Source organism: Enhydra lutris, unplaced genomic scaffold, assembly GCF_002288905.1.
Source record: "Enhydra lutris kenyoni isolate GAN:26980312 unplaced genomic scaffold, ASM228890v2 scaffoldscaffold79, whole genome shotgun sequence".
NCBI classification, from domain to species: Eukaryota; Metazoa; Chordata; class Mammalia; order Carnivora; family Mustelidae; genus Enhydra; species Enhydra lutris.
Window position 1 is genome coordinate 3,891,917 of NW_019154163.1, and position 20,410 is coordinate 3,912,326.

At 35.2% G+C, this 20,410-nt stretch overlaps 1 protein-coding gene across 1 annotated transcript; it reads right to left on the reverse strand.

Moving 5' to 3' along the window:
* Nucleotides 1–1,007: 1,007 nt before the first annotated feature.
* LOC111160919 (G protein-coupled receptor 174) lies at nt 1,008–16,380 on the reverse strand. Its single transcript, XM_022524302.1, has 2 exons — nt 16,359–16,380; nt 1,008–5,898 (listed from the first exon to the last, which is right to left on the reverse strand). Exon 2 carries the CDS (start codon nt 5,347–5,349, stop codon nt 4,357–4,359), a length of 993 nt encoding a protein of 330 aa, XP_022380010.1. The 5' UTR covers nt 5,350–5,898; nt 16,359–16,380; the 3' UTR covers nt 1,008–4,356.
* Nucleotides 16,381–20,410: the final 4,030 nt, after the last annotated feature.

The following is a 20,410-nucleotide window of genomic DNA, read 5'->3' on the forward strand; positions in this document are numbered from 1 at the left end:
AGATCCCATATTTATATCCCATTATTTTCTTCCATGTCTACCAAAACATCAGAGATTTCTCTTTAAAAAGTCTTCACCACTTCCTAGGAAATTATTTCTGCAGTAGCCAAAATGTGTAATTCCTTTTTTTTTTAATTTTTCCTTTTTCCTTTTTATTTTGTTTTAATTTTTTTATTTTTAAGGTTTATTTTTAAAATTCTAGTTAGTGTAATATTGGTTTCAAGAGTGGAATTTAGTGATTCATCACTTATACAACACCCAGTGTTCATTACATGTTCTCTCCTTAATACCCACGATTCATTTAGCCCATCCCCTACCCATCTCCCTTCCAGCAAACCTCAGATTGTTCAAAATGTGTAATTCTTAACTAACTAGTTATTAGAGAAGATACCTGGGCCTCACCAAAGCCTTGGAGGTATAGGCAAGATAAAGAGGGAGTTGCTAAAGTGGAAGAAAGAGAAGATGAGAAGAGGGCCAGAGACAATTTACTGTCTTTGCATTTTTTTTGTTCGTTTGTTTTTAAATCTGTTTTTGGAAGAGTGGAAGGACATGGTGTAAAATTGTTGGGGTGGGGTTCCTGGCAAACTGCAAAACAAATCAGACTATCAGGTCTTAACAACCCTTAAGACTAAAGAGAAAACATTCCCTCTGTCACTTTATCTCCTTTTCTGCCCATAAACTATATTCTAGAAAATACAGGGCATTGTCATTCAAATAAACTTGGTCAACAAGTGAGTGTGAGGAATAATCTTAGTAGGGTGTGGTTATATGAGAGTCTATCTGTGGGAGAAGTGGATGGAAGGGGGTGGAGTAGAATGAGGGAAGTTCCTTATCTTTCTATTTGAGAACAGAATGCACCTCTCCAGGGAGAGAAAGGGAGAGTGAAGCCTCATGGGACTTATCTATGTGGGTGAGAATACTGAAAAAGAAATACTCAAGCTTATCATTTTATGAAAAAGTCACTAAATATACCTTGACTTTAGGAGGCAGAGAATATATAATTACAGAGACCATCTTTATTGCTAAAATGCAAATTATAAATTACATATGAAAATAAATTCCAAGTGCAACATTTTTCACAGTGTCTTGGAAGTAAAAACAGAATGATGATATAAAATGAAGTTACACAAAAGTTCCACTCATGTACTCTTTCAGATCAAGGTAGCTTGATCTCTTGTTCCTAGGACAAATGGCTCATTTTTTTATGGAATTACAAGTTAGTAGAATTAGCTGCTTATCTGAGTGACAATGAAAAACTTTAAACCATTTGAATATAATAATAATAATAATAACAATAATGACAATAATAGTAACATGGAAATCACCCCATATTCAAAATCTCTGGTTTTGGAATAATTACATGTATGTAGCTTTTGGAATCAGAACTCAAAAAACTTTATATAGGAAATGTGAGTTTATTTATTTTGAATTGTATATTACTATAGTTGAGGATGCTTACTTTTGCACCTTGGTTTCATTGACCCAGAGAGTGATAAATGGGAGATTCAAAAAGATTTTCCAAGGAAAAGAGAAGCTCAGAGAGGAGACTGCTGTCCAGATGGCAGCTGCAGTAGCACATCCCTCTGACTCCTAACAGCAAAGCTTTTCTCCTGAAAATAAAGTCCCGAGTTGGAAGGGGGAAAGTCAAAAAGAAAAAGGAAACAAGCAGAGACATAAGAAGCTGATATATTGTGGTACAGATAGATAATAGATGATAGATAGATAGATAGATGATAGATAGATGGATGAAATATATATTTCTTAAAATTACTGCAATCAAAATAGGTGATCACTTATTATGCAATTTGAAAGACACTGCTGTAAAATTCACTTTCTTAAAAAAATCTTCCCCTCCAGCTTTCTACAGTGTCATTCAATGTCCCATTAAAAGTAAGGGATTAAAAAAAAATTAAAAAAAAATAAAAGTAAGGGATTAACACTTTTAGTTATAGTTTATCCCTAAAACTTGAATTCAGGTATCCCAGGGCAAGTTAATATTAAACTAACATTAGTCACTAGCACCTAAGTATGAATAAATTGATCAGATTACTGACTAGAAGAACAAGGGAATAGGACAGGAGGGAAAATGTATTGATGGAGAAGAGAAGTAAATAAAGTAAATTACATTTAATTCAAACCTAGATGGGCAGACCTGGGGAGAAGTCGTGGTCCTAGATACACAGCATCATAATACAAGACACTTATCCTCTGCTCTAATGATGTAAATGATCTACAAAGGCTTCTGGACCACCAATAAATGGGCTCTAACCCCTTCAACCATTCCTCTAAGAAATTCATTAATGTCCTAGAAATATTTCCTCTCCTTTTTAGAAAAAAATAGGTGTTTAAAGTAACATTAATATGTTAATAAAATTAAATCTCTGGTACCCCAAAACGACCCTAGAAAGTGTAATCCATATTAATCTAAAAAATAGTAAAAAAAAAATGCTATAAACAAGACTCTTTCATTGTAAGTACCCACAAAATTATTACTTGTGATCCCATTAAACCGTTAAATTATATTCAAACACAAATCACTTTAAAGCAAACAGACCAGACATAGTTACAGTTCCTCCTTTCAAAACACAATTTAACACTCATTTAGAACTCTTATAATACATCACAATATGTACATAATGATGAATAATAAGGAGATAAACACACCATTGCTAGCAGCACAAAGTCTGTTTTCTAATAAGGTATTATTTTGATAACAAAGTAAAATCAATACTTGTCTAGAAAAAACATTTGAATATTTTCCATTCCTCTCATATGCTAGAATTAATTTTGATTTGCCAGTTTCTCCCAAATCATATTAGTATCATAACTGTGTGCCTAAAACAACTCCTTTCCTATGAAAATATGATGGAGCCTTTGGTTGATTTCTACATTCCTTCTAGATGAGAAGTAGCATGTGTCTTTATTATATAGCACACAGATTTTTAAGTAGATCATTGTTTTAAATTAGAGCTTTTTGATAAAACATATTTCAAGGTACTATAATATTTTAACTTCAGATATAACTATGACTCATATCTTGGGTCTGCTACCTGCATACTAGTACCAAACAGGTAACAGGTAAATAACTGTAAGGGGAGTCCAATGCTGTCAAAATTCATCTTCTGCACTTTTATTTTCTCAAAAATGGTGAAAGAATCTCCTTCCATAGCTGCTGGGAGGTAGGCTGTGCAGGAGTCATAATGGTATGACTGAGGCAAAGCTGGCCCCCCAAAATTTCTGAAGCCTCTAGGGTCCACATGCCTGTTTGCCTTCAGTTCACGAAGGTGGCTTGACAATCATAATTTAAAGTAATAAATACAATGTGGTGAGACTTTTAAGAGGTGTACCCATCTCTTCATCTTTTTATTCTGGCCTAAGCTCAGTAATTAATTACTGCGCTACTTCTTTCATTAGCTCAAATAGTGAAGTATCCTGTCAGAGATATTCAGTGTTACTCTAGAAGGATGGTGGAAACTCTCTCTATTAGGCAGGTCCATACATTTCAATAGGTATTTTTCAGAAATAGCTTAAGAGAACTGGAACTCTGATTGTCACTTATCTGCCATCTCCCAGACCTATAGAGAAAATTTAGGTTACATTGTATGTACTTTGGTGAGCTATCTGATCTAGGTGGATTCAATAAGACATCTTATATAATCATAGAGGTTACTATATATGAATTTGTTTCTTTTTCTTATTTTAAACATACCAGAGGCCTGAGCTCAGATTTTCATTTTATGAATAAGTGTGACATGATGTTTCATATTGACACCTAAATGAAGAAAATAGTTACTTGAGTCTTCAAACCCTAGGGTATAATCACACATGGGAGATAAAAATAGTCCCATATTTATACTACTCTGTTTTCACAGAATAACAAATTGCCCATCCTAGTTGAAATACACTCAAAATATGGTATTTGAATATAAACTGTGATTACCAGTATAAATAGACAACTACATCACCTCTAAGTACAGAGACTCAGTGTCCATTGCGGCAAAACTAAGTGCTTATGATGAGCCCAGGCTAATAGTATTTCTGTGTCTTAGGTTCCCATATATATGACTCTAATTGAATGCATATATATATATATATATATAATGTCACCGAAGTTTTACAGTTTAAATCCTGACTTAATAACAAATTATTACACAGACATATCAACAACAGTGATGGTGGAATACAATGCTTTAAAAACAGGTTCTGTTATAAAGGTGTGAATTCATCATATAGGTAAGATAGATCATAAATGAACAGCAGTGAGTGCTTCCTGTAACTACTTTCCAGTGGCTTGGGGTATTATAAATATGTTCTGATATACTTGCATTTTAGACCACATTCAGGTTTTGTTTTAATTTAGCATAATTCAGTTGTCAGAGTAGAAGTGGTATGGTTGCTTACAAAGGATTTTGCATGGAGTTGGATACTATCTTGTCTTGAAAGTCGTCTTCTGAACTCATTAGTGGTGAAGTAGTATATGACTGGGTCAAGACAGGAATTCAGACTAGCAAGACAGAGGGCAACAGAATGAAATATTAGAATCACCTTTCTGGCTAGGCAGCTTTGAATTTTGTTGGACTTGACCAGGAAATCTAAAGGAAAGCTGAAGTGATATGGTGCAAAGCAAATTAGGAATACTCCTGCACAGGTTAAAATCATCTTCAAGGCTTTTTTTTTCTCCCCAAGGTCTTGGGCCACAGGATATTTATCATGCAGTGATAAAACTGTCTTCCAGGTACAATATACAACAATTAGAAGAGGAGTGACAAACCCAATCAACTCGCCAATGGTAATCATGGCAACAGAGTGGGCCAGATTGACATTCCTGGTAGGAAGATCCACAAAGCATTTGGTTCTGTTGCCTGAGGTGTCATCACTGGTTCTGAGGAGAGGAAAGAGCAGACAGGCAAGGCAGATGATCAACCAGCCAGCAATGCTGATGTATAGGTCATATTTCTGTTTGCAGTCATGGAAGCGAAAGGGGTACATGAGAAACCAAAATCGTCGCACACTTATGCAGACCAAGAAGTAGATGCTTGCATACATGTTGACATACTTCAGGTAGAAACAGAACATGCAGAGGCCAGGCCCAAATGGCCAGTCATAATTCAAGTAGTAAAAGATCCTCAGTGGCAGGGAGAGAACTTGCAGTAAGTCAGCAATGGCTAAGTTTATCATGAATATCACAGCCCGTTTGGTTTCTTTCATATAGCCGTAAAATACCCATAAGGCTAATATATTCCCTATGAGACCTGGCACAAGAATTACAGTGTATGTCACTGCATAGATAAAATATCGAGAATCTGTCTTAGATCCTTCTGGCCCAGCACATGTGTAATTTGCAAGCATGTTTCTTCCCAGAGCAACTGTCTGCCAAATAGTGAATCTAAATATAAATTCACAATTAACTTCCACTCTTCCTAAAAGACTAATTATGAATGGGTGATAGAGAGTGAGTATAACTGCATTTACTGCATTGATCTGAGCCTCTACACATAATTTGGGGACTTTTCAAAGAACTATTTGCATATTTGCTTTGGATTTTTTTATAGTAATTACACTGAAGTACAGTGTGCAAGCACAGATAACAAGCTGTTACAATTTCCCCCTTTTGTTTCCTGTTATAAGACCTTCTGGGACATCATAACAGTTGACTCTCCCATTTGGACCATGAATTGCTACGTAGCAGCTCTTCAACTTTCCATATGATGATAGCCATCTCTTTACAGGTGTTTGACAGGCTGTTTTTTTCTTATGTTTGCCTCACGGAGAAGAAAGGATTGCTTTAGTACTCAGTAAGTCCGCAGTTCTTCAGAGATGATTAATTTGGATAGATCAGTTTTCCAAGACTTTTTCAGCTATGTGTTGAAAGCTTAAAAATGGGAAACAAAGGAAAAGCTGCAAGTGAAAAAACATATAAGTCAATTAATTCTGGGACTTCTTGCGAAAAAAGAAAAAGCCTATGTGTACAAAAATCTATGAAGGAAAATTCTGATGTAAGTGGGGGTGACAAGCCAGTTTCTATAAGTTGTTTTAGAATTACAAAAAACTATAGCTAGAAGTCACTTGGAAGTTAATATAGTCTCTGACTGTGAACCAACTTTGTTTGAGAGCTTGTTAGAAATGCCAAAGACTGTCAGGATATAAAATCAATGCACAGAAATCAGTTGCATTTCTATACACCAACAACAAGACAGAAGAAAGAGAAATTAAGGAGTTAATCCCATTTACAATTGCACCCAAAGCCATAAGATACCTAGGAATATACCTAACCAAAGAGGCAAAGAATCTGTACTCAGAAAACTATAAAGTACTCATGAAAGAAATTGAGGAAGAAACAAAGAAATGAAAAAATGTTCCATGCCCATGGATTGGAAGAATTGGGTTTTTTTAATAGTAATTACTCTGAAGTCTAGTGTGCAAGCATGTGTGAAAATGTCTATGCTACCTAAAGCAATATACACGTTTAATGTGATCCCTATCAAAATAACATCCATTTTTTTTTAAAAGAAATGGAACAAATAATCCTAAAATTTATATGGAACCAGAAAAGACCTCAAATCGCCAGAGGAACGTTGAAAAAGAAAGCAAAAGTTTGTGGCATCACAATTCCAGACTTCAAGCTCTATTACAAAGCTGTCATCATCAACACAGTATGGTACTGGTACAAAAACAGACACATAGATCAGTGGAACAAAATAGAGAGCCCAGAAATAGATACCCAACTCTATGGTCAACTAATCTTTGACAAAGCAGGAAATAATGTCCAATGGAAAAAAGACAGTTTTTTCAACAAATGGTGTTGGGAAAATTGGATAGTCACATGCAGAAAAATGAAATTGCACCATTTCCTTACACATACACAAAAATAGACTCCAAATGGGTGAAAGACCTCAATATGAGAAAGGAATCCATCAAAATCCTTGAGGAGAACACATGAAGCAACCTCTTCGACCTCAGTCACAGCAACTTCTTCCTAGAAACATTGACAAAGGCAAGGAAAGCAAGGACAAAAATGAACTATTGGGACTTCATCAAGATCAAAAGCTTTTGCACAGCAAAGAAAACAGTCAACAAAACCAAAAGACAACTGACAGAATGGGAGAAGATATTTGCAAACGACATATCAGATAAAGGGCTAGTATTCAAAATCTATAAAGAACTTATCAAACTCAACACCCAAAGAACAAATAATCCAATCAAGAAATGGGCAGAGGACATGAGAAGACATTTCTGCAAAGAAGACATCCAGATGGCCAACAGACACATGAAGAAGTGCTCCACATCACTCGGCATCAGGGAAATACAAATCAAAAGCACAATGAGATACCACCTCACACCAGTCAGTACCACTCTTGGTACTGGGGATATAGACAGTGGAAAAAGCACATGATCTTTGTCTTCTTGGACCTTATTTTCCTAGTGAGGCAGAATGATAGTTGTCTTACAATATTAAAAAAAAGTGCGTTTGTAGAAAAAGTACAGTGTATTCTATAAACACAAATGAAGGGAAACAACTAAATATTAAGAACATATTTGCTTAAATGAAGTGAAATCAAAGTCATGACCATTCTCCTAAAATCTATATTTTTCCTGTTGGTTAATCTGTCATTGCCCACATTCAAGTGCATTTTCATATGTATACCCTAGCTTGTAACCTTGAAATGCTCCTGAATAGAGTATCTCCCTTACAGTTCCTCTGGCTTCTTCTGGGAGAGCTGACGATATTTTCCCATTGTTTAAATAACATTATTTTCTAACAGGAAAAGTTGCTTGGGATGACTGAAAAAGCTTTCCATAATGGAAAAATCCCTACTTAGCTGTTCTATAATGAATGTAAATTCCACATTATCTAAGAGTAATGGAGACAAAAAAATGAAGGAGGCTTTTTGTTGTTGTTGTTGTTGTTTTCAGAGCATGCCACTATTTTTTGAGATTTTCCTTTCTCAGGAAATGATCCATATTATAACAGGCACTAAAACAGACTCCAGTTTGAATGAGATATTTATTTGAAGAAAATGCCAGACTCCTTGATCAAATTATTTTTTGCTTTCAGGAGACTATTCTTCCTTAACTTTACTTACTTTCTTTTGGGAAGAAAAAAAAAAAAGAGAGAGAGAGAGAAAAAATGAAACCAATGGCCTAAATCTGGCCTGATTCTGAGCAATCTACAGGTCAGAAACTATTTCATATGGAGCTCTTATGAGAAGTTTTCATTTTCATTTATGAATATTTATGTTTATCAAAACCTGAAGCTTTACCAAATTTCACTCATGATATGGTCTGAGAGTATTTTCCAGCAATATTATGTATTTGGTTGCTTATCCAGGAAAAATGTGATTCAAATGAATATCAGGGATAACTTTTTGTGTCACCTTACTGAGACTTCTTCTGAACAAGTTACTATTACCTATAAAGATGCTAGACTTTTACCTATCAACATGTGTTTCTATATTTTAATAAAAGAAAGTGAATCATTAAAAATATTAAACCATCAAATGACATAATTTTTAATGGTGGTCTTTGAGACATATTAGTGGCAAGTAAATAGTATATTTTTGGGATGTGGCGTTCTGCCCAGCAACCATCCTTTCATAGGTCAAAGGCAACTACTTACCCAAAAACCAACTTTATTTTAGAGTTCTAGATAGGTACATACTTTAGTAAGCCAAGAAAATGCAAACCTAATGCTTCAAGTGACTGCAAATGATGTGGGACTGAATAAGATGTGTACATGTGTGTGAGAGGCAATAGTACCACTATGACACATAAGTAATTACAAATATTGGATGGATAAGGGCAAAGATTTCTCCTGATACTGATCAGCACACATAACAAATATCAGGGATTATTTTTCACTTTTGAAGATCTTGAAGTCAAATAGCTTATAATCTTCCCAGAAAACCTATCTGGCAACTGCAATTAGTTAAAGATCTGACTACAGCACAGTAAGCAAATACTTCAGAAAGTCTTTTCCTGGCTAGTTCTCTTAGGGAATTTACCAGTTCTGCCCTATGGAAAGCTCAGTCAGAATTTTTATTTTAAAGAAGGGAGTTCTGCATGGATATCACATTCAATTAGGCTCCCAACTTCTCTTATATTTGATACCTCCTATGATTCCTTCATAAGCCAACTTCATAAAGGGGGGGGGGAACTATGTGTGGACAGACAATGTAGTTACTGTGAGCATTGCCATTTTACCTGGAAGTTATTTCATTTAGCTGGGTCTAAATGTCTTTCCTGAGATCTGAAGCCCATTTCTTCTTCAACGGACAGTGCACCTTGTTATTCTGAGTAGTTCTATTTTAATTACCAGGAGACAGCAAGGAGTACATTACTCAATCTCACATTACCAGTAAGTAATGCCCAGTCACACTGCCCTTCCTCAGATATCCTAGTTTGTAGTCATTTCATATCCTGGAGACAAAGGCTCACTAATTGGTATTGGTGACCTCAGATGCCATTAAAATCTGTACTAATAATTAACAAGTACTTTAGCCACTACCCACTTCCTTGCCCCTACCATCCATTAAAAAATGTTAGATTGTTCTTACACAGCTCCTATCTCTCAGTGTCTTGTTCTCATACACATGATTTAAAGCTCTCTATTTTTATTTTTTTTTTCACTTTTTCTTAAGCCATATTTCTCAAAATGTGCTCTCCGCACTAACTGGAGTGCATATTAAAAATGAATATTTCCAGATGGAACAAATCTTAACTTCCAAAGGATAGCCAACGTAGCTACATTTAACAAGCTTCCAAGAGAAACAAATCTGAGAGCCTTCAAATCTGAGAGTTCTTCTTGAGTTATAAAGGGCAACATCAACATCAATTTAGTCATTTTCTTAAGCTCCACACCAAAATTAGGTCCTTGCAGGCATTTTCTATGCTTTCCTATCTCCATTCCCTAGGTTCTTGATTTTCCCTCTGCTTAAAGTGCTGCATCCCCATCTTTACCTATTGAAATCCTGTCCATCTTCTGAGGACACTCCTTAAAAAAAAATTCTACCTTCCTTATGAAAGTTTCCATTATCCTCTGATTATGATCATACCCACCTATGAATTCCCATAGCACTTTGCATTATAAATATATTTTCTTTTCTTATTCATTCCACAAAACTGTGATCTTATTACTAGCAAAGACCATGTTTTATTGATTATATAACCCTCCACCACTGAAGTGCCCAGCTATTTTACATGTAGTCAGAACTCAATTATATTCAACTAAGTTTATTGAACATCTAGGTTAGAGCTTAATACAATAGGAGGATCCTTTTAGGTCTCATATATGCCATGTTATTTTGTAAACAATTTGAATATAGCTCCATATTGACTATTGTTTAACTTGTGGCTCATAAAGTGTTTTAAGACTTTATTTATACATGGTTAAAATACAGGAGAAACTAGTAAATCACTTTTCACAGGTACTATAAAACACTGAGCAAACAGTTTCTAATTATGTATCCAACTATCTAGCTATTAGTGTCTCCTGTTTTTACAATTCTGGGTATATGTATCCTAATTTTCATTTGGAAATAAAGGTCACCATTTTACAAAGTTCCATTTTAAACATTATATTTCAAATATTTTTACTATGTAGGTGTGATGACAAAATCACAAGTTATGGTGCAATGTGAAAACTGTATGTATTTCCTATTCTCAGTGCTGACAAGTCTATGGGGATTTTCTTCCAGTCTTCTTAATGTTCATCTGGTATTTCAGAGCAAACATCAGAATTTAGACAAAAAGAGGACTTTTTAGAGGAAAGTTAAATGCTTTCAAGTTTATAGAAAATAAAGTAAGGTCCAATATAACCAGGTCCTTCTGGATGTTTTCACTTTTTTGCAGTCCTTTTCTTGCAAATTTATTTTTGAGGGTGTGCCTTATCCACTGCTTCATAGGATTAATAAGTTGCAAAAGTGAAGAAGTAAAGCAACTTTAAGAGGTCTGGTAAAAAGAGCAAGAATGGAGTGGAAAATTAAACCAGACTCCAGGGCTTCACTCCAGTGCTGGCTTTGATTTTGAGTGTAGGTGACTACCTAATGTGCTGTGATTTCAAGGGCTGCCAAAAAGCCCTCCTGTAAGAAAAAAGAAAGTAAAAATCCCTTCCAATATGTTGTTGGGGTCCAAACTAATTTTTTTCTTAAGAATGAGCCTTTTTTTTCCCCTATAGAAAAAATTTAGGTTTGGAATGCCAGACTTCCACCTTTAAAGATGGAGTTCAGGAACTTAAAACTGGCATCTTTTCCTGGGGAATATCAGTACCACACACAAATTCAGATTTTCTGTATCATGTATAATAGATCCTAGAGTTTTTGCATTCTGTACTTTACAGCTCAGTTAGTGTATCAGTTTTTTTGTTCTTGGTGCTTAGTATTTTCCCCCATAGTTGTTTTTTACTTATACATTGAGAACATTTTCTCTCCACTATTATTCAAAATCTATAGCATCTTGTTTTATTTATTTTTTAAGTATTTTATTTTTATTCATTTGAGATAAAAAGAGAGAAAGCACAAGCAGCTGGAGGGGCAGAGGGAGAGACAGAAGCAGACTCCCTGCTGAGCAGGGAGACCTTTATGGGGTGTGATCCCAGGACACTAGGATCATGACCTGAGCTGAAGGCAGATGTTTAACTGACTGAGCCACCCAGGTGCCCCTATAGCAGTTTGTTTTAAAGAATGAAAGGGTGTGCCTGGGTGGCTCAGTTAGTTAAGCAACTGCTTTTAGTTTGGATCATGATTTTAGGGTCCTGGGATCCAGCCCCATGTCGGGATCCCTGCTCATCAGGGAATCTCTCCATCCCCCTCTCCCTTGCATGCTCTCTTTCTCTCTCTCTTTTTCTCTCTCTATCTTAAATAAATGAATAAAATATTTTTAAAAAGAACAAAAACATATTATGGAAGGCTTTCAGTAGATGCCTGAGGTCTTAGAAACTACATTAAAAAAATCATGATAAAATATGATTTAGATTTTATGATTTTAAACACTGAAATGCAAGGGAAAAACAAAAGATTCTTTAGCCCTGGGTAATTACCTTAAAATGTACCCACGTAGCTTTTAATAATTATTCTAAAAAACTGCCTAGGGAACATTTGACATCCCAATAAAAAGGCAATTAATCTAAAGCATAGGGATCTCATTTTTTAATTTTAATGACAGATACTAAATCACATCCTTATATCAGACTTGGAGGAAGACAAGGGAGAGGGGTACAAGACAGTGAAAGCTGCTATTCCAGATGGTTAAATATAAGACTCCTCTAGTGTCAGTTTTGTTTTTGCTGGACTTGTCTTACTTTTTGGCTTTTAGTAGCCTGTCTCTTCTGGTACTCCAGTCAAATAGGATTCTTTTCTGTACTTCTCAATTTTCTACAATATTTTCTATACTCAGAAAGTGGACCCTATAAATTAGGAGAACTCTAAAGGAGTTTACTTTGTCATTCACTTTAAAAATAAACCTCCACTACTCACCCCTACAGTGCAGCTGCATGTCACAGCCTGGCTGGGTCTTAACCTGCCCCACTCACCTCAGTGCTATAGTGCAAGCACATGTTACAAATGGGTTGGGTACTAGTCCCACCCATGTCTTCACCACAGATACAGCCCAAACACAGATAAGCATACACAACCAACCCAAGGGACACTTTTTGAGCACCTAGCTCTATTGGTCAGGGAGATTGTGCTTCTGGGCACCATGTGACTTGTCCTACATAAGACCATTCCTTCAAGACTGGGAAAATTAGGGGTGCCTGGGTGGCTCAGCGGGTTAAGCCTCTGCCTTCAGCTCAGGTCATGATCTCAGGGTCCTGCATCGTGCTCTCTGCTCAGCAGGGAGCCTGCTTCCTCCTCTCTCTGCCTGCCTTTCTGTCTACTTGTGATCTCTCTCTGTCAAATAAATAAATAAATAAAATCTTTAAAAAAAAAGACTGGGAAAATTAGTTGATTTGTGTAGTATGTAAAGCCAAACACAGACAGGGAAAATAAGAAAAAAACACACACAAAGAAAGACCAAATATCAGGGGAAAAAGATATACTAATGTAATGGAGATAAACAATCTACTTGATAAAGATTTCAAAGTAATACCTATAAAAATGCTTACTAAACATGGGAAAACAATGAATGAACACAGTGAAATTCTTATTAAAAAATAAGATATGTGGGGCGCCTGGATGGCTCAGTGGTTAAAGCCTCTGCCTTCGGCTTAGGTCATGATCTCAGGGTCCTGGGATCGAGTCCCGCATTGGGCTCTCTGCTCAGCAGGGAGCCTGCCTCCTCCTCCTCTCTCTCTCTGCCTGCCTCTCTGCCTACTTGTGATCTGTCTGTCAAATAAATAAAAAAAAAATCTTAAAAAAAATAAGATATGTAAGAAAGTTCCAAACAGATGTTACAGAGCTAAAGAATAAATTAACTAAACTGAAAAATACACTAGAGAGCTTCAACGGGATAGTGGGTGAAGCTGAAGACCAAATCCATGAGCTGAAAGGCAAATCAACAGAACTAATTCAGACAGAGCCAGAAAAAAAGAAGATAATTTAAGGGACATTTATGACAATTAACAAGGGAATAATATTTACATTATAAGTCCTGGAAGAGGAGAGGCAGAAAGAGCCAATTTCTTATTTGAAGAAATAATGATTGAAAACTTACCTAATCTGGGGAATGAAACAAACAGGTTTAGAAAGCCCAGAGTCTCAAGCAAAATGAACCCAAAAAGATGCACACTGAGACATATCATATTTGAAATGGTGAAAGTTAAAGATACAGAATGAGTCTCAAAAGCAATGAGAGAAAAACAACTTCTTACATACAAAGGAAATCTGAAAGAATATCAGGCTTTTTTCCCTCCAGAAATTTTGTAAGCCAGAAGAGAGTGGCACAATATATTCAAAGGGCTGAAAGCAAAAACTTCCAACCAAAATTTATCTACCTGACAAGGTTAACATTCTGAATTAGAGGAGAGATCAAGAACTTTCCAGATAAGCAAAACCTAAAGTAGTTTATCACCACTAAACTGGCCTTACAAACAAAGTTAAAGAGACTTCTCTAAACTGAAATAAAATGGTACTCAATTACAAACAAGAATACATACAAAACTAAAGATCTCACTGGAAAAGGTAATTATATAGTAAAGGTAGCAGGTCAATCACTTACAAAACAAGTATGAAAGTTAAAATTTAAAAATAGTAAAATTAACTGAAATTACAACTAGTTAAAGAATGCATAAAATAAAAGTATGTAAGAGGCACCTGGGTGGCTCAGTTGGTTGAGCATCCAAATCTTGATATCAGCTCAAGTTATGGTTTCAGGGTTGTATGATTGAGCCCTACATTGGGCTCTGCACTCATCACAGAGTCTGCCTGACCTTCTCCCTCTGCTTATCCCCCTGCTGTTCTCTCTATCTCTAAAATAAATAAATAAAATTTTTTTTTTAAATATGTAAAATGTGACATCACAAACAACAACAAAAAATATGGGGGAAAGATAAAAATATTTAGTTTGGGAATGTGTTCAAATTTAAGTCGCTATGAACTCAAACCAGACTATTATATACATAGGAAGTTGTATGTGAACCTTATAGGAACCATAAAGCAGAAGTCTGCAGTAAATATACAAAAGAAAATGAAAGAGAAACCTAAAAATAACAAAGGAAGCCATCAAACCTTAAGGAAAGAGAAAAAGACAAAAGGAACACAGAGGAACTACAGAAACATCCAGAAAATAATTAATGAAGTGTCAATAAGTACATACCTACCAGTAATTACTTTAAATATTAATGAACTAAACTCTTTAATCAAAGGACTAAGTGGTTGAATGGATTAAAGCAAACAAATAAACAAAGACCCTTCTATATGTTTCCCATGAGAGACACACTTCAGAAGTAAGGACAACGCAGATTGAAAGTGAAGGAATAGATAAAGATATTCCATATAAATCAAATAAAAAGAAAAATCACGTATCTCTAGTCAGCAGCAAAATAGAATTTAAAGACTGTAATAATAGACAAAGAAAGGCACATAACAATAAAGGGGTCAACCGAACAAGAGGACCAAATGTTTGTAAATATATGTATATGAACACATCATAGAAACACCAAAATATATAAAACAAATACTAATGGACATAAAAGGAAAAAAATAACAGTGATGCAATTTGAACTACCCACTTACATTAAAACAGATCATCCAAAGAGAGAGTTTATGAGGAAATATCATCCTTAAATGACACATTAGGCCAGATAGATTTAATAGATAGAACATCACATCCAAGAGCAACAAATATACATTATTTTCAATTGCACATAGAATGTTCTTCATTATAGATAACATGTTAAATCACTAAACAAGTCTTAATAACTTCAGGAAGACTTAAATTGTATCACACATATTCTCTGACAATGGTATGAAGCTGGAAATAAATTACAAGAAAAAAAATGGGAAAAAATATGGAGATAAAACAATATGCTTCTGAACAACCAATGGGTCACTGAAGCAATTAATGAAGAAATTTTGAGAAAACCTAGAAAGAAGTAAAAATAGATTTATGACATACCAAAATCCAGGAGATTCAGCAAAAGTATTGCTAGAGGGAAGGTCATAGTAATTCAGCCCTACCTCTAGAAACTAGAAATTCAACCCTACCTCTAGAAACTAGAACTAGCTGATATAAACAATCTAACTCTATACCTAAATAAGCTAGAAACAGAATAAGAGATGAAATTCAAATTCAGTAGAAGAAAGGAAATAATATCAAAGTGGAAATAAATGAAATAGAGACTAAAAATAAAACAGGAAAGATTAATGAAGCTAAGAGCAGTTTCTTTTCAAAGATAAACAAAACTGATCAACCCTTAGCTAGACTCTCCAAGAAAAAAAGATAGGTTAAATAAATAAAACCAGAAATGAAAGAAGTTACAACAGACATCACAGAAGGACAAAGGATCATAAGAAACTCCTACTAATATACACCAGCAATTTGGACAACATGGAAGAAATAGATAAATTCCTAGAAATAGATAATTTTTCCAGACTCAATCATGAGGAATTAGAAATTCTGAATAGATAGATTACTTGTTAGGAAATTGAATCAATAATTAGAAACCTCCCACCATATAAAAGTCCAGGACCAGATGAATTTACTGGTTAACTCGAACAAACATTGAAAGAATATTTAATATCTACCCTCAAAATCTCCCCAAAAATTTGAAGAGAAAACACTTCCAAAGTTCTTTTAATACCAGCATTACCGTAAAACCAAAATTTGACAAAAACACCCTAAAGAAAATAAATTACATGTCAATGTCCCTGGTGAATATACTTACAAAAATACTTAAATTATTAGCAAATCAAATCCAAAAATACCTTAAAAGGATGATGCACCATGATCAAGTGGGATTTATTCCAAGGATGCAAGAATTGTTCAACATCTGCAATTAACATGATACATTACATTAACAAGATGAAGAATAAAAATTACTTGATTAAAAGATCATATATGACCACAGATGCATAAAAATAATTTGACAGTATTCAATATTCATTTATGATAAAATAAAAAGAGTATGGAAGGAATATTCTTAAATATAATTCAAGCAATATATGATAAACCACAGCTAGCCTAATACTCAGTGGTGAAAAGATGATTTTCTTCAAAGATCAGGAAAAAGACAAGAATGTTTACACTCCCTACTTTTATTCAACATAGTTTTGTAAGTCCTAGCCAGAACAATTACGTAGGAAAAATAAAAAGGCATCCAAAACAGAAAGGAAGTAAAACTGTCAGTATTTGCAGATGACAAATACTTTCTACTTTATATAGAAAATCCAAAATACTCCACCCTTCCCCAAGAAAAAGCTAATAAATGAATTCAGTGAAGTCCTAGGATAGAAAATCAACATGCAGAAATCTGTGTTTTTTCTTGTTTACAAAAAATCAGAGGGAAATGAAAATAATACTTTTAACATTACACCAAAAATAAAATATTTAGAATATATTTAACCAAGGAAGTAAATTATGAAAAAGTAAATTATGAAAATTATGAATGACAGTGCTGAAAGAACTTGAAGATGACATAAATAGATGGAAAGATATTCTGAGAAAAGGAAGATGACAGCAAAGTAAGAGGATCCTAAGCTTACCTCAACCCATGAATACAACTAGATAACTATCAAATCATCCTAAATAGCACAGAAATTGACCTGAAGACTGACAGAACAAATTCCACAACAAAATGGAGAGAAGCGGCCACACTGAATTAAGTAGAATGTACAGAGAAACAGTATGAGAGAGAAAGAGATCGTGGACTCTGAAGTGAGGAGGAAGCTATGGTCATAGAGAAGGCTGAGAGACAGACTAACACACAGGGGAGTGCATTTAGAAAATGAATCCCCATAGGAATCAGCTCAGAAAGCCAGAGGGGCTGAAATTCATGACTTTTAGCAACCAGTGGGGCTTAAAATCTGGAGTTCAAAAGGTCAAGGGGCTTGACTTAGGGAGACCCCTGAGGCAGAGTGGCCACACTTGAAGAGAAAGAAGGGCAAAGAGCCTGTGGATATATAGCATGGCAACAGCAACCTGAAGAGCAGCTGGACACACAGTGGGGAGATTATTTGCTCATTTCAGAGAATGTCCCTGAGAAGCAGCATTCATGGAGAGACCCCCTACAGAAACAAATGAATGACAGGTGCCATTTCCCTCCCCTGCATTTCAGTATAAGCAGAAAACCACTTGCAGGAACCAGCACATCACCAACACTCATTACCTAACTTACTTAATATAAATTAAGCCCTGCCATGCCATACTTTAAAGGATCCATGCTTTCCAGTCACCCTTGCCTCAGATCCACTGTGGCAAGGCCTCCTTCCCCAGAAGACCTGCCTATACCCCTGAAAACACCACATCTCCCCGCTCTGGAGTTTTGCAGAGCCTCAGTTCTGGTGGTGGTGGCAACAGATCTCATTTCAGAAGCAAATCAGAATGCATTTGTTAAAACCCACCACATTCAGGTCAGGGACCAAACATTGCCTACAACAGGCAAAGAAAGCTTCTTCAGACAACTGGGTCTGAAAGCTAAAACAGCCAGGACAAAAAAGCAGAAAACATGCAGCACACATTGGAGACACTTCTGCAAGTTCCAGACCCTGGAGAACAGGGGACACTACATGACAGGGAACTACAGGACCTCTTCTTCATAACCCTCAAGAACAGGAGATGTAGCTGACTTTCCTAATGCACACACACACACACACACACACACATAGAGAGAAAAATGCACAGAGACTTAGATAAAATGAGAAAACAGAGGGATTTGTCACAAATGAATGAACAGGAGAAGGCCATGGCCAAAGATCTAAGTGAAAGAGAAATAAGTAACATGCCTGATGGAGTATAAAGCATTGATCCTAAAGATACTCACTGGACATGAGAAAAGACCAGAAGATATTAGTGAGACCCTTAACACAGAAATAAAAAAGAATCAATTACAGATGAAGAGTGCAATAAGTGAGATTAGAAACAGGCTTACTGCAATAAACACCAGGCTCAAAGAAGCAGAGAAAGGAAGTAATGACCTACAAGACAGACTAATGGAAATTAATCAAGCAGACCAAAAGAAAGAAAGAAAAAAAGGATTATGCAACACGTGAACAGACTTAGAGAACTCAGTGACTCCATCAAACATAAAAACATTCATATAATATTACCAGCAGAAGAGAGAGAAAAAGGGGCAGAAAATTTATTTGAAAAGATAATAGATGAAAACATTCTTAATCTGGTGAAGGAAAGAGATATCCAGATCCATGAGACATAGATAATCCCTGCCAAAAAATAACAAAAGCAGATCCACACTGAGATATATTATAATTAATAATGTAATGCAAAATACAGAGATATAGTAAAAAAAAAATTAAAAATGGACAAAAGAAGAAAGTTACATACATTGGAAATGACATAAGAATACCAGCAGATATTTCACCAGAAACTTTGCAAGCAAGAAGAGAGTGGCATGATATATATGAAAAGTCTGTGGCCAAGAATACTCTATCCAGGAAGGCTAACATTCAAATTAGAAGGAGAAATAAGCAAATTCTGAGACAAACAAAAGGAAAAGGAGTTTGTAACCACTAAACCAACCCTGCAAGAAATATTAAAGTGGACTCGGGTGGAAAGGGGAGACCAAAAATGACAGTATAAAAATAGGAAACAGGGGCTCCTAGGTGGCTTAGTGGGTTAAGCCTCTGCCTTCAGCTCAGGTCATGATCTCAGAGTCCTGGGATTGAGCCCCGCATCAGGCTTTCTGCTCAGCGGGGAGCCTGCTTCCCCCTCTCTCTCTGTCTGCCTCTCTGCCTACTTATGATCTCTCACTGTCAAATAAATAAAATCTTTAAAAAAAATAGGAAACACAAAACCAGTGAAAATGAATATTTCTATAAAATAATCAGTGAAAAATCTCAAACATACAAGGATGCAAAATATGACAACACAATCCTCAAGGATGGGTAACAGAGGAGAAAGGAATGGGCTCAAACTTAAACACATCAACTTAATATAAACTACTATATGCAGAAGAGATTATATAAATAACTCATGGTAATCATATATTAAAAACCACTAATAAAAATGCAAATAATAAAGAGAATGAAATCCAAATATATCACTAAAGAAAGTCAACAAAACATGAAAAGGAAAGACAAGAAAGGATCAGAGAAAACAGTCAAAAACAACTGCAAAGTAAGTACTAAAATTACAATAAATACATGTCCATCAATAATTACACTAAATGTAAATTGACTAAATGCTCCAGTCAAAAGACATATCTTGACAGAATAGATTAAAAAAAAAAAGACCCAAGTATATGTTGCATACAAGACCTATGTTAGACCTAAGGACACCTAAAGAGAGAAAATAAGGAGATGGAGAAATATTTGTCATGAAAATGTATGTCAAAATAAAGTGAAACTATCAATACTTACCTCAGAAAAAACAAACTTTAGGACAAAGACTGTAACAAAAGATAAGGAAGAACACTATATAATAATAAAGGAGACAATACAACAATAAGAAATAACAATAGTAAATATTTATGCATGCAACATGGGAGCACCTAAATACATAAAACGGTAAATAACAAACAAATGAAGTAATTTCTAATAATAAAATAATAGTATAGGACATTAACACTTACATAAATATATAATCTAAAAGAAAAATACACAAGGAGACAATGGGTTTGTATAATACATTTGGAACAGATGGATTTAACAGATACATTCAGAACATTTCATCATAAAAAAGCAGAATTCACACTGTTTTCAAATGCACATAGAGCTTTCTGCAGAATAGATGACATACTAGGCCACAGCACAAGTACCAGTGAATTAAAAAGATTGAAGTCCTACCATGCATCTTTTCTGAT

Coding starts and splice junctions, on each gene's coding strand:
- LOC111160919 (XM_022524302.1), bottom strand. CDS start 5,349: ATGCTTGCAAATTACACATGTGCTGGGCCAGAAGGATCTAAGACAGAT.